Genomic DNA, 15,780 nt, shown 5'->3' with positions numbered 1-15,780 from the left:
AGATGACAGAACCAGATGACATTCTGACAACTGTTCTTACATTTTCGGCAGCTCAGTTTCCTGGGGGCAAAATGTGCTTTACATAATTTTTTATACAGTCTTGTTCAAAATAATAGCAGTTCAATGTGACTAACCAGAATAATCAAGGTTTTTAGTATATTTTTTATTGCTACGTGGCAAACAAGTTACCAGTAGGTTCAGTAGATTCTCAGAAAACAAATGAGACCCAGCATTCATGATATGCACGCTCTTAAGGCTGTGCAATTGGGCAATTAGTTGAATTAGTTGAAAGGGGTGTGTTCAAAAAAATAGCAGTGTGGCATTCAATCACTGAATTCATCAATTTTGTGAAGAAACAGGTGTGAATCAGGTGGCCCCTATTTAAGGATGAAGCCAACACTTGTTGAACATGCATTTGAAAGCTGAGGAAAATGGGTCGTTCAAGACATTGTTCAGAAGAACAGCGTACTTTGATTAAAAAGTTGATTAGAGAGGGGAAAACCTATAAAGAGGTGCAAAAAATGATAGGCTGTTCAGCTAAAATGATCTCCAATGCCTTAAAATGGAGAGCAAAACCAGAGAGACGTGGAAGAAAACGGAAGACAACCATCAAAATGGATAGAAGAATAACCAGAATGGCAAAGGCTCAGCCAATGATCACCTCCAGGATGATCAAAGACAGTCTGGAGTTACCTGTAAGTACTGTGACAGTTAGAAGACGTCTGTGTGAAGCTAATCTATTTTCAAGAATCCCCCGCAAAGTCCCTCTGTTAAAAAAAAAGGCATGTGCAGAAGAGGTTACAATTTGCCAAAGAACACATCAACTGGCCTAAAGAGATGTGGAGGAACATTTTGTGGACTGATGAGAGTAAAATTGTTCTTTTTGGGTCCAAGGGCCACAGGCAGTTTATGAGACTACCCCCAAACTCTGAATTCAAGCCACAGTACACAGTGAAGACAGTGAAGCATGGAGGTGCAAGCATCATCATATGGGCATGTTTCTCCTACTATGGTGTTGGGCCTATTTATCGCATACCAGGGATCATGGATCAGTTTGCATATGTTAAAATACTTGAAGAGGTCATGTTGCCCTATGCTGAAGAGGACATGCCCTTGAAACGGTTGTTTTAACAAGACAATGACCCAAAACACACTAGTAAACGGGCAAAGTCTTGGTTCCAAACCAACAAAATTAATGTTATGGAGTGGCCAGCCCAATCTCCAGACCTTAATCCAATTGAGAGCTTGTGGGGTGATATCAAAAATGCTGTTTCTGAAGCAAAACCAGAGGTGCCACAAGTTGGTTGACTCCATGCCACACAGATGTCAAGCAGTTTTAAAAAACTGTGGTCATACAACTAAATATTAGTTTAGTGATTCACAGGATTGCTAAATCCCAGAAGAAAAAAAAATGTTTGTACAAAATTGTTTTGAGTTTGTACAGTCAAAGGTAGACACTGCTATTTTTTTGAACACACCCCTTTCAACTAATGGCCCAATTGCACAGCCTTAAGAGCGTGCATATCATGAATGCTGGGTCCCATTTGTTTTCTGAGAATCTACTGAACCTACTGGTAACTTGTTTGCCACGTAGCAATAAAAAATATACTAAAAACCTTGATTATTCTGGTTAGTCACATTGTACTGCTATTATTTTGAACAAGACTGTATATTATTGTGTCTCTATTCATAAATAATATGAATAGAATGTCATCTTTCAAATATTACTGTACTTAATGTGTCTAGTTTATATAACAATATATTTTGTACTGTATGATCATTCATGTATTCATGTATGGTATTTATATATTTTTTAAATGGAAATTATATGATTTTTAAACTATTTATTTGTATGATACAGCTGCAAATACGTATTTGAACACTTGAGAAAATCAGTGTTAATATTTGGTACAGTAGCCTTTGTTTGCAATTACAGAGGTCAAACATTTCCTGTAGTCATCCTCTCCTTAATACAGTGCAGTCGCCCTGTCCCATGTGCAGAAAACCCATGTGGTGTTCTTGGGATGGTACTCATCATTCTTCTTCCTCCAAACACGTTTAGTGGAATTATGACATATATGAATTCTATTTTGGTCTCATCTGACCCCATGACTTTCTCCCATGTCTCCTCTGGATCATCGGTCATTGGCAAACTTAAGACAGGCCTGGACATGTGCTGGTTTAAGCAGGGGAACCTTCCGTGCCATGCATGATTTCAAACCATGACATCTTAGTGTATTACCAACAGTAACCTTGGAAACGGTGGTCCCAGCTCTTTTCAGGTCATTGACCAGCTCCTCCCATGTAGTTCTGGGCTTATTTCTCACCTTTCTTAGGATCATTAAGACCCCACGAGGTGAGATCTTGCATGGATCCCCAGTCTGAGGGAGAGTGACAGTCATGTTTAGCTTCTTCCATTTTCTAATGATTGCTCCAGCAATGAACCTTTTTTCACCAAGCTGCTTGGCAATTTCCCCGTTGCCCTTTCCAGCCTTGTGGAGGTGTACAATTTTGTCTCTAGTGTCTTTGGACAGCTCGTTGGTCTTGGCCATATTAGTAGTTGGATTCTTACTGATTGTATGGGGTGGGCGGGTGTCTTTATGCAGCTAATGATCTCAAACAAGTGCATCTAATTTAGGATAATAAATGGAGTGGAGGTGGACATTTTAAAGACAGACTAAAGGCTGCAACTTCTTTTGAAGTATCAATGTACTGGCCATAACAAACTTTGTTCTTGTTCTTGCCACCTCGAGAAAACGAACAAATTTCTTTGTTCTTGCAGAGTATGTTCCACGCTTAACAGGTCTTTGAGGGTCAGAATTCTAGCTGATAGACAGGTGATAAAATACTTATTTGCAACTGTATCATACAAATACATATTTTAAAAATCATCCAATGTGATTTCTGGATTTTTTAAATTTTTAGATTATGTCTCTCACAGTGGACATGCATCTACGATGACAATTTCAGACCCCTCCATGATTTCCAAGTGGAAGAACTTTAGCAGGGTGTTCAAATAGTTATTTTCCTCACTGTATGATCATACATTTTGTTAAATATTTTTAAAATATGAGATATTCAATTACTCAATACTAATATTCGGATCATTTCTTCTCCTTTAAATAAAATAAAATAAAATTTCAAATATTTGAAATAATGTGCAAATTAACTAGCATAAAATAAATAAAAATTTATGATAAAAGTTTGGATTTCATCATTTCATTAGCTTTATTGTCCTGCATTGACATCTTACGAGCTAGCGCTGACAGGCTGACCTGGTGTTGTATATCCTCTAAGAGTCTCCACATTGTGTTTACAAAGGTCACACACTTGCACACAAAATGCTTGTCCAAACATTTTCCTTATCAGCCGTGTTTTCACCAAACCTAATCAGTGTCTTGTACAACTACATCTCCCGGAGTTCATTGCAGTGGTCCAGTTTGGCTTTTGTAAGTTCATGAATGTTTCATTTGTGTACCGCTAACCATGCGGTCGGATGACTGGAACAGTTCTAGAACAACAGAAGAGGTGAAGATGTATGCATGTATGTATGTGTCTTAATACATGCTTGTTTAGACCGATAAACCTGGTTCTACTTTGAAATAGGCTCAAGACAGATGAGTGTGAGAAAATTGTATAATTGTATGCTAATAGACAGATTTCTGTGACAGAAATTGAACGTTTGGTTATTTATATTACTGATATAACCGGATAAAGCTTTTGACAAGTCATTTATGAAAGTGCCTCTACATCCCTCATATGTTTTACGTAACAAGGAAGGAAATGCAGATCTTTTTCCTGATCAGTGAGTGATTTACTTTATGGATTTGATGTTTCCAAATATCTCTGCTGCAAAAGACAGATTTTATACTGAGACTGTCTTTTATGAGCAGTTTTTAATGCCATCAAATTAATCCCCACATTGCTTTGTTTTTTAGGATCCCCACGCAGAGGAGTTTGAAGACAAAGAGTGGACTTTTGTCATTGAAAATGTGAGTGCTTTTATTACGCTCTTGTGGTTCTGGTTAGTTCTGCTAAGTGCAGCCTGACACCTAGTGGTCAAATGGAGTAATCACACTAAAGTTAGAGTTTCAGGGGTTCGTGATGAAAAATGACTGATTTGAGGCAGATGTTTGTGTCATGTTGTGCTTTGTTGATTTCTCACTGTTGTACACACATTTGTTTAGATTATTTGTTGTAAGCGTACATGTAGTTTGTGATTTTTAACAGATAATTGACAAGTGGTTTTATAGTTTGGGCGCATCTGGATGTCTCGTTTACAGTCGTATCCGCACAGCTTTCAAAGTATAAAAGTAGTTCAACACATACACAGTACAATTGTTGTGACGCTTCTGTCTACTGTCTGTCTTGTGCGCCGGACAGGGTGTGCTCGAACCCTTCGGAAATTACATCATGCGGACTGCTGAAGTATATCTTCAGTCCTGTGTTAAAATGTAAAAAAATGTTTTTATGTTTTGTTTTTGTTTAGTCTAGTTTTAGTCAATGAATCATATTTTCGTCATGCAGAATAAACTGGTAATACTGATTATTTTGCTTAAAATTATACACAATCATTGTCGTGTTATGATAATTTTTTTTGTACATTTTATCAGAATTATTGAACTATAAACTATAAACACGAATCAAGAGAATGTCAACTCATATGCATGTTTTTTTTTTACATTTTGTTGTATACTGTTATTATATACTATGCTATTATTATAGGCTATTTATAATATAAAGCATTTATATGTGATATTTATATATATATATATATATATATATATATATATATATATATATATATATATATATATATATATATATATATATATATATATATATAAAAGCTGTGCGGATACGAGACATCCAGATGCGCCCAAACTATATATATATATATATATATATATATATATATATATATATATATATAGCATACTCTTTATATACATTATGAAAACTGGTTTAAAAAAAAACAGTGAAATTCCAAATAGTTATACCAATATTTCCAAATGACATTAATGCTTTTCTATTAAAACAACAGCAAAAAAGACTTCGTATTGCCAAACAGAGGTTGCATAACTTTAGAGAGAGGGTGTGCACATGGTTCCCAGATCGCAAAGATTAAGTAAAACACTGGGCAGAAAATGTATTCTTTTAACAGAAAAGCTCTGTTTGGGGGATGTAAACTCTTGACATCTGACAACCTCAAGCATGAAAGCTTGTAGTAGAAGTTTGTAGAGCAATCAGTAGTTTAGTTTCTTTCTTTCTACAAAAATAAAGAGAGATTTTGGTATTTTTTTTAATTTTTTAGTCCAATGATATTTCATGGGGATAGTCACAGTTATCATTTAACCCTCATACTATGCTGGTTTCCTGTTTACACGCACTCAAAAAAATGGTTCAGGCCCTTCATAGATTCGACACATTTAAATTATGTTCACTTTACTTAAACATATCTAATTTTGATAAAATGTATTTTATTTGTGTTGACATAACTAACTGGGCAGTGGATCTGAAGTTCCCAGCATGCTTTGCAAGGGACTAAATTATGAGAGTAAATTTAGGGATTAAAGTGTTAATTTATGTTTTCAGTTTTCTGTAAAGGGAAAGATGTTGTTAGCTAATGTTAGGGTTTAATGTTCAGTTATGTTGGACATTTAGAGGAGTTTCTGTAATGTTTTTGAATTCTGTGGTTACCATTTTGCTGAAGAGTGGTGCCTGGACTTATGGGCACTCATTGATCTATTCAAATGTTAAGCATTACATCACCCTTTTCTTAAATTATCATTACATACATTGTGTATGATGATGAAAGTATGACACATTCAAAAAAGTAATGATATAAGTATGAAAATATAACTTAAACTGTATTTGATAAAATTGAGTTGGACCAACTCAATTACATTTCATTGCATGAATTAGATTTTTAGTATTTGGGGCTACACATATTTATTGGATGGAAAACCTGCCCTCAATTAAGTTGAGTTTGTCCAATGAGTTATTTTTTTGAGAATTAATTCTACCTGACAGCATCTCTACTAATAGTGAAGCTGTGAGTTTTAGTTATCAAGAAATATATGCTAGAACTTTTCAGTTTCTAAGCTATTTTATTCATTAATCACAGAACAGTGTTGACAATACATATAAATATATATTATATATAATAAAACAAGTCATGTGACATAGGTGTTTTGAATCACGGTTCAGATCGTTCGACTCGAAACATCTGCGCTTCGGATCCCGCAAAGCTTCGAAACTGCGTCCCTGACGTGCACTGCACATGAAACCAATTATCACCCTGGTCCGCCATGCAACTAGTCCGACATACTCTTTTACTGGCCCCGGACCATCGGGCCATTGCTTATGTTGAGCCCTGCCGTTTTCTTCCACTTTGCTATAAACAGATCAGTGTTCAAAAAATGTTGGGAAATCATTGAACTTCACGTGACCCTACAAGAGTGATTCCTGATAAGCTTTTCTGCAAAAACTAAAGCTGCTACAGAAACGACTTTCGACTTCAAGGACCTTAATAGAAATGTAGTGGAGTAAAACGTATGATAATTGTCTTTCAAATGTAGTGTAGATAAAGTAATACGTTTACAGAAAAAATAATACTCAAGTAAAGTACAGATACTCAAAAAGTGTACTTAAGGACAGTACTCAAGTAAATGCATTTATTTACTGTCCACCCCTGAATGTAGCATACTACAGGTTGGAGCAGACTGCTTTGTTTGAAGTCTACAGAGTTTATATCATACTAATGTTCCGTTCTGACTATGACATCTGTCTGTATCTCTAGAGAGGGAGGTTGTTTAGATCCACAAACATGGGCACCAGTCCAGACAGGACTCTATCCAACTGTCTGCTCAGCGGACACATGCACAAACATCAACACACAATAATAAAGTCACATCATCGGTCCAATCTAAGTGTCTCCAGTGCTGAGCAAGCTCTCATTAATGTCTCTTAATCAGCATAAACACTCATGCAGTTCTCTGTGTGCGACGACTGTCTGAATGTGAAATGAATGGAGGATAAGGTATTCCTGTGTATTTGGGTACACAGAAGGAGAGTGATGGGAGAGGAGGGTCAGAACACAAAGCATGAGATCTGAATTCCTCTTGTCCATACACACCTCACTAATAACAGACTGATCAAAGACATGCCTGTCATCTGACACCAGCAGTGAGACGAGAAGAGAACACACACACACACACACACACACACCAGGTTCCCACCACAAACCCACTGAATTCCTCCTTCTAAAAACAGACAAAAATAGTATCGTCTTTCACAAACTCTCTCACAAACACACACCCTAACATTAAGTTGAAGTGTTCATTTTTTTTTTTTTTTGCAGTTTTAGTTATTTAATTGTAGTTATTTTTTTCTTTTGATGAAAATATGTACGTTTAGCCTTGTAAAATTGTCACATTATTTCATTTTAGTCTTTGGACTAAAGCGTCATGTATAAGTTTAGTCTATTAAAATAAGATTTCAATAGACCATAGTCAAGGTGGTACATAATTCATTTTTGACAGGAATGAAAATGAGGCTGTGAGCTATAGAGTACAGTGCTTTCAATGCTGTATATACCAGAGGTTTTCAAATTGTATGATGCCAAGGACCCCCAAATATGATGAACCTCTTATGAGGGACCCCCTTCCTAAAATCCATCTATTTATTTTAAAATTGGATATATTTAATGTTGGATGTATAAACCTGAAGAAAATTTTCAGCTAAAAATGATTTATATAATCAACTTTCACAACATATATATCTAAGCAGCTTACATAAATTAACGGTACTTTCATGTGGATGATGTGAAAGCGGTCTTCTGAACTTGGGTGCGCACCCGTGAACCGCTCCTAAGTCTGTTTAAAGAGGTGGTCTGGGGTTCGTTTCATGTGAACTCCATTATGGTTTACTGCTGATATGAACGCAATTGTACTAAAGTGCGGAAGTGAACCGCTATTAATCACATATGAGTTGATAAAAATGTGTTTCGTGTGTGTTTCACTCATTTACCCATCTAACATACTGCAAGCAGAGAGCTGTAGATCTCATTTCTGCTTGTCTTCGGCGTTCAGAGCATTTACAGTGCATTCGCGGCAGATAGACACAAGTGCCATTACGTACTGAAGCTTTGGTAACAAATCCAACGGTTGAAAAAAAAAGTGAGGGGAGCGATGCTATGCATTTCGGACTCGGGTACGGTTCGCGGGTGCGCACCGGAGTTCGGAAGACCGCTTTCACATCATCCAAACGAACCGAACTCTGATGTCAATCGAACCCGGGTGTGCACCAAAAGTGCTAGTGTGAAAGCACCAATACGGCCTTACAACCCCAGTGAGCAAGACAAAGGGGACTATAGTGAGAAAAAACAAACTAGAAAGATACAAAGCAAACACATTTCTGGAAAGTATGTATATGACAAGATAGGAGAGAAATCATAGAAATTAAACAGTTGATTAAAGGTTCAGTAGACTTTATTCATTTTTGCTTTGATTCTCTGAAATTTTCTGGGGTCTCGTTGGAACCTTCTAAAAAAACGAGTTTGAAAACAACAGTCCGGGTGATGAAATGTCTTTCCGAAAGAAAAGAAAGTCTTTCGGTAGACAGTAACTGTCTACCGAAATGGAATGGTTCCGACGCCCATGCATCTATCCTGTACAGCCTTGTTTTCTATGGAGGACCAAATTACTTAAAATGAAATAATTCAATAAATAATGAATTCAATAAAGCAACGATTTAAATGTACCAGTTTATTCTGAAATAACTCAATAATTAATTAATTTAATAATTAAATATGAATTAAATAAATAACTGTATCTATTTATTTTGTAAAATTACATGAAAACACAACATTTATTGTTTAATTTATTTTACAATTACCTCTTCCACGCACACTATTATGTTTAAAAATCTATTTTTTAATGATTAAAAGTGCTTTTACAAAAAGCTGTTTTTCATAATAATATGCTGCATTTACGAAGGACGCCTATTTGACGAATCATGCATTTCCAAAACACGATTTTCCCAAAGATTTTTTTCATAATACTAGAGGGCATTTCACAAATGCCAATCAACAGGCAGTGGGTGGTGCTTGGCGCTGATTGGATAACCCTTTTCCAGATTGATTACTTTTTTCTGTCTGGGTCTGGCAAGGGGCAAAGGGAAATAGGGGAATTGATTGGAAATTAATATGGCGGTATTGATCAAGATAAAAACGCACTTACTTAAAGCTACACTGTGTAACTTTTTTTTGTTTATTCTTAGCTAAAAACACTTAGTTCTTTCAAAAATATATGTGCTCATTAATGTATATTTACTTCTTTCAAGTAATAAAGTATTCTTGTAAGTTTATAATATGCCATTGAAAATACATACGGGTGAGGGGTTCGAATGCTGGTCGCCATGTTGCCCCTCCATCTTGAAAGTACATTAGCCAAAGAGGGACATACCCGTAAATTCAAGCTTCGCTTTTCGCGTTTTAAGACTCGATGGCAGTCATGAACGAGGTCGAACTGGAAGCCATGTTAATCTTAGACTAAATCGGCCACTGTAGGAGTTAAAAGGAAATCGGAATTTAGAGGAACAGAAACTAATATTCACTGGATGGTCATATACCTTTACACCACTAGATGGGGGAAAATATCACATAGTGTAGCTTTAAACGCAGCCACAGTTCTCATAGTTTTCAGGTTTTTAGAAAATTCAATAGAGTCAAAATACATTTTCAGTCACATAAGAAATGAGAAGCACCCTTGGTGTTTTGTGATGTCATCACACTCCACAAAGATCTGTCATGTCTGTGGTCTCTTCAACTTCAAACCAATCAGCGCCAAGCTCCGCCCACTGCCTGTTGATTGGCATTTGTGAAATGTCCTCTAGTATTATGAAAAAGATCTTTGATCTTTGAAATACATGATTCATCAAATAGTTGTTATTCGTAAATGCAGCATATTATTCTGAAAAACGTTATTTTGAATAAGCACGTTCAATAATGAAAAAAAATATTTTTTAAACATAGAAGAGGTAATTGTGAAATATATTAAACAATTTCATGCAATTTTACACAATAAATGGATACATTTATTTATTAAATTATGAAATTAATATTTAATTAAGTTTATTATGAAATTATGAAATTAATAATTTAATACATTATTTAATTATTTCAGAATAACCTGGTACATTTAATTGTTGTTTTATTGAATTAATTATTTATGTAATTATTTCATTTTGAGTAATTTGCTCCACCATAGTTTTCATCTGTGTTAAAAAAATATAATATAATATGGCTGTTAATACTGTTGACATTGACAATAATGTACAAAATGACATCCATGTCAAACTGTCACAGGCCAACCCACATTCAGACATTTTGAAAATATTTTAACCGTAAAAAGATATTTCAGCCCAATTTATATAAAAAAAATGTTTGGTAACAACTGGTTATCAGCATACAATACAATATACATTTTTCACCAAAAATAAGTTTGAAATAAAATTGTAAAATTGTCATCTTTAACATAATTTTGGGGTATTTTTTTGTGTTATAATTGACAATCAAAAGGACCGTCTTGGAACATTTTTGTTCTACACACTGGTTCATTCTACTCTGTGCTCCTGCCTGCTGTGAGAAAACAGAAAAAAAGAATGAGAGGGGGATTGAAAGAGAGGAGTATAAAGGCTGAAAACGAGAAGAGAGCATTCCAAGAGAGACTGACATCAAAGCTCCTTGAGCTGCCCTATTTGGCAGCACATTTCTCTGTGTGTGTCTGAGAAAGAACAGTGGCAGCATTTCTGGCCATTTTCAATCTTTATTCCTCATATCAGAGTCTTGTGTTCTGGTTCACTCTGGGTTTAGCAGAGTTCTTTCTGTAGTTTGTTTCTGTACTTCTGCATTTGTGGAAACTGTTGTTTCCATTGGTTTTTTCCACTGGAGTCATGTTTCTTACCAAAAGTTCTGACTAATCTGTCATGTTTCCTTTAATGGGCACAATGGAAAAATGGATATTGGAAAAGCGAAGCTGTAAAAAAAATAATTAACCCAAAGTTCTGTTGTCATTTACTCTGTCTAATATTGCAGTATGGAAAAAGATTTGCAGGTTCCGTAGTATTATTTTGTGTTCTATGGGGGGAAAAAACAGATTTAATGGGTGAACTTTCTTTCTCATTTCCTCCTCCAGCCACTAGAGGGCAGCAGGTGACTGACTCCAGAAATGGGTTACGTTCACCCTGGATTCTTGAAATGGATTAGCTATAAGTAAAGGAGATGAAACAATGTGAAGAAAATTTATACATTCTAAGATAAAACAGGAAAAACACATTTGTTGAATCAGAATGGTTCACTTCCTGTTGTTCAAACAGTGATAAGCTTCTTTTGCCCTTGTCTGGTTTCTTTTTAAGCTTGATCCTTTAGGGGTCTGCCATTCTTAGACAAATACACAATTTGTGGTCAGTTGCTGCTCTTGTGTTTAGAGTAAGAGAAATTTGCCAAATTCCAGACCAATTCTTGCTTCTATATCTTTCTATCATTTGTTTTTGTTTTGTTTTTCTCTCTCTCTCTCTCTTTCTGTTGATCTGCTGCCTTTTGTGGACTTTGTCCAAAACATTTAAAGTCATTTCCACCTCAGTTCTTCTTTGCCCAGGGGTCCTCACCACGGGCTTCGTCTCCGTCAGGAGCACATTACGTGGGCTACTGGTCCACACGCTGCCCCTGGTCCCGCGCTTCTCTGGAGACCACACAGAATAATTCAGCCACCCAGCCAGGCATGCTGAGCAAAGCTGGTGTGGAGAATGAAATAGAAAAGTTTTGTGTGTCTCTCCAAGGATTAATCTCAGCTGAATGTAACTGGCTCTCAACTTTTATTGCTGCTTAACTTTGTGTAATTTAGTCAGATCAGAGCTTCAGACGTACACAGATTTCACTTCAAATGGAATATTACCTGTGTGTCCTTATGGAGGATTTCAGTATTTTTATTTTTTTGTGGCCAAGATGATCTGTAGTTTTAAGTCTGATTTTAATTTTCATTTTGGCCAAATCTAGGGATGCACTTTTTTATTTTGTGGCTGATAACAATATTAATTCTGTAATATATTATCTACATAAATTAAGAATAAAAATGCTAGAAACTGAATGTGTTTCAAATGCTACAACTGAATTCAGGAATCACAATTATGATGAAACAGTATAAAATGGAAATTTAATTCGATTATTAGTAGGTTTAAAGATTTGTTTTAAATGAGTATTAAATATGCCAAAAGTAATATAAATGTAAACACAGGGATGCTAAAGTTTCTATTAAAATAGAAAAAATACTATTTCTAGACTAGATCTATTTCAGATAAAAGTGGAAAATGCTTTTTTAATTTTTTTTAAATTCATAATGCATTTTTTGTCTAATCGTTTTTAATGTAACCCTAACAAAGACACATTTAGGGTATTGTGACTTCAACTAACAATTGGAAGTTTCCTAATCAACTTATAATAGTTTTGGAATAGTTTTCCATGGATTAAGTAACCATCACTCAAAGCATGTCACTTAACACCAGTGTTCATCTGGACCTTTAAAGAAAATCTGCTGGTTTCTTGTTGGTGCAGAGTAAAACAAACTTTGTTTATGCAATATGAACAACCTACAGCGACACTGACAGCATTAGGTGCAGATATTGATCTACCGTTTCACGGTATGTGTGTATGTATACAGATTACACTGTGTGTGTGTGTGTGTGTGTGTGTGTGTGTGTGTGTGTGTGTGTGTGTGTTTAGCTCTCTTAAATTGCTCTATAAGTTTCAGTGGGCAGGTTATATTTTCAGTATTTCTGTATTTTATTCTCTATAAATGTATGGGGCCTCAATTTTTTTTTAAGTCTCTTATTTTCGCCAAGCGTTTGCTAAAACGTAAAACAGTAACGTAGACAATACTGTGAACTATTATTACAATAGAAAATATTTTTCTATTTTTAATATATTTTTAAATTACATTTATTCCTGGGAATTTTCGGCATCATTAATCCAGTATTTAGTGTAGGGCGAAATTTAATTTCAAGTAGTCGTCTAATTAAAACGGAGCATTTGAATTGTAGGTGTGTGTCAGGCAGCCTTATCAAGAAACACATACGTAAATTTAGTGAATCACACTTTTTGTTTTTTGTTAGCATATCCAATTGAATCTAGATGTGGCGCTGTCAAAACATTGCAAAAATATAAAAACTCAATGCGGAAACATTTAGGTTGCGCCAAAACCATAACCAAGCCATTAGCACCGAATACATTTTTTTTTGCTGGTTTAAATTTCTATATAAACATAATTCATGTTTCACTTGCATCTCACATAAGAGAGCCAGCCCCATGTTTAAAAAGCCACACAAAGTTAAAAGGAGTTCAGCTTTGAAAAATGTAATGAGAAATTTGTGCTTTTTTATTTTTAATTGTAGTGTTTTATTTTCCATTCCGCTGCAGCTCAATGTATTTAAATGCAAAACGTACTCTGTGTGATTGTTGCTTCGGCTCTATTAAACTGTGTTATTAAATACATGATGCTGTTTTGTACATAATTGTTTATACAATTTATGCATTTGCTCCCGGTTTCACAGACAAGTCCCAGAGTCCCAGACTGACCTGCATGTTTGAGCTCTTTTAACTGAAAGCAACTTGCACTGACATATCTTAACAGATGTCAGTTGTTCAATCTTTTGTCTCAAGATGCACACCAGTAATGTTTTTTCTATGGAACATTTATAAAATGTCCTAATTGATCTAAGGCCTAATACTGCCTTAATCTACACCCTGTCTGTAAAAACCAGGCCTTGATTTAGTTTAAAAGTTATGCACTTACAGACAGTCATGCTATTTCTTTGCTTTCCTTTGAGTAAATTGATACATTTGTTTTTTTCAGCCATTTTGACAGCCCTAGTTCAGTGTCACGGGGTTCTTCAGAAATCATTCTAATATCCTGATTTGTGGTGCTAAAGAAACAATTTCTGCTTGTGCTGCTTAATAATTTTTTGGTGAACTTTTTTTTTTCTCCCTGGATTCCTTGAACGAAGTTTAAATGAACAGCATTGATATGAAATAGAATTATTTTGTAACATCTTCAATGTCACTTGATCAATTTAATGTGTCCTTGTTAAATAAATTACTCCAAACTTTTTAATGAATTTTTTATATGATACAGCAAGTGACATTTGTGATCAGTAAGTGATATTTATGACTAGTAAAACTAAATGTTTTCAATTGACTTGCCATCTGCAGGTGTGAAAGTTCATTTTGGAGTCTGTATGTCTGTTTGGCAGACAGATTAACGGGATTCTTAACTGAGTTGGAGATCAGATGTAAGGCAAGGTCACAGTCGACTTTAAGCCCTCCTCACACACATACACAAGCAAAGATATCCAAAACAGAAACATTCTTTGTTTTGGCCCTCTACTGTGAGATGGAAGCAGGAATAAACATGCACACGTGTGTGTTAATCTGTTTCTCAGCTTTGAGGTCACACTGCTGCACACAGGCTCTCTCCGGACAGTGTGTGTGTTGTCTGCTGAATTTCTCTACTGCTTTGTTATTATTTGGGCTTAGAGCTGTAACATCAGACACACACACACACACACACACACACACACACACACACACACACACACACACACACACACACACTTCTCTTATGTTTGTCTTTGTATGTGTCACTGGTTCTTTTTTGTTCGCTGTTTTTCTTTCTGTCTTCTTTAAGACTGTTGTCCATCCTTCCTCACCTGCCTGCCTTCACATTTCTTTTTATCTCTCTCCATTCTGCGCCTGTCCCTCCCTCTCTATCTCTTTCCCCGCATCTCTGCCGTATTTATTTTTCTGTTTCTTCTTAAGATGGTGCCTGCTGATGGAGACAGATCTTTGTGGCTCTGAAAAATATTCCTCAAAGCCAAATATTTATCCACAAGCTTGACCCAGGTGTTCCCTCTCTTTTCCTTTAGATTGCTGTCTTGCATTGTCTACCGTTAGACAAAAATATCCATATTTAAAAACTTAGTTGACTAAAGTAACTAACTTCCCATGGAAAGCCGTGCAGTTCGACTTACGGCAAAAGAGTAACCCCTGTTTTGCGCATCTGCTTTTGTCAATACACATGCGTGGTTCAAGAGTTACTCTTTTACCATAAATCAATGAATACAGCAATCTGCCGGAAAGTTAGTTATTTTTCTAGTCTATAAAGTAAAAAAAAAAAAAAAAAAAATTTATATATATATATATTTATATATATTTATATATATATATATATATATATTTATATATATATCCGAGGCCTTTTTGTCCTTTGAATGTAAGTGTATGCCCACTAATGTCCACGTCCAGAAGGTAATGAAAACATCATCAAAGTAGTCCATATGTGATATCAGTTGGTTAGTTAGACTCTTTTGATGCGTCGACAATACCTTTTGGTCCAAAAATAACAAAAAATATGACTTTATTCAGCATCGTGTTCCTCAAATAAAGAATCAAATGGTCGTGATTCAAAATTCGGATCGCATGTCAAACTGTCAAACTGCTGAAATCACGTGACATTGGCGTTCAAAAATCACGAATCGATCTGCTGATTCGCGACCGTTTGATTCTTTATTTGAGGTTTGAAAACAAACGCGGAAGAGAAGACAATGCTGAATAAAGTTGTATTTTTTGTTATTTTGGGACCAAAATGTATTGTTGACGCTTCAAAAGAGTCTAACTAACCAACTGATATCACATATGGAATACTTTGATGATGTTTTCATTACCTT

The 15,780-nt window shown here is 35.4% G+C and overlaps 1 protein-coding gene across 6 annotated transcripts in view; it reads left to right on the top strand.

The window, feature by feature from the left end:
* Nucleotides 1–15,780, top strand: part of ehbp1 (EH domain binding protein 1) — a 157,568-nt gene that overhangs the window by 26,378 nt on the left and 115,410 nt on the right. For all 6 annotated transcript variants that reach the window (XM_067455541.1, XM_067455538.1, XM_067455539.1 and 3 more), the window contains exon 5: nucleotides 3,939–3,992. In XM_067455541.1, coding sequence (XP_067311642.1) covers nucleotides 3,939–3,992 — 54 coding nt within the window. The remainder of the gene's footprint in view (nucleotides 1–3,938; nucleotides 3,993–15,780) is intronic.

The sequence above is a fragment of the Pseudorasbora parva genome, chromosome 10 (genome assembly GCF_024679245.1).
Source record: "Pseudorasbora parva isolate DD20220531a chromosome 10, ASM2467924v1, whole genome shotgun sequence".
In the NCBI taxonomy this organism is placed as follows: domain Eukaryota; kingdom Metazoa; phylum Chordata; class Actinopteri; order Cypriniformes; family Gobionidae; genus Pseudorasbora; species Pseudorasbora parva.
This window is presented reverse-complemented; position numbering and strand designations above follow the sequence as displayed.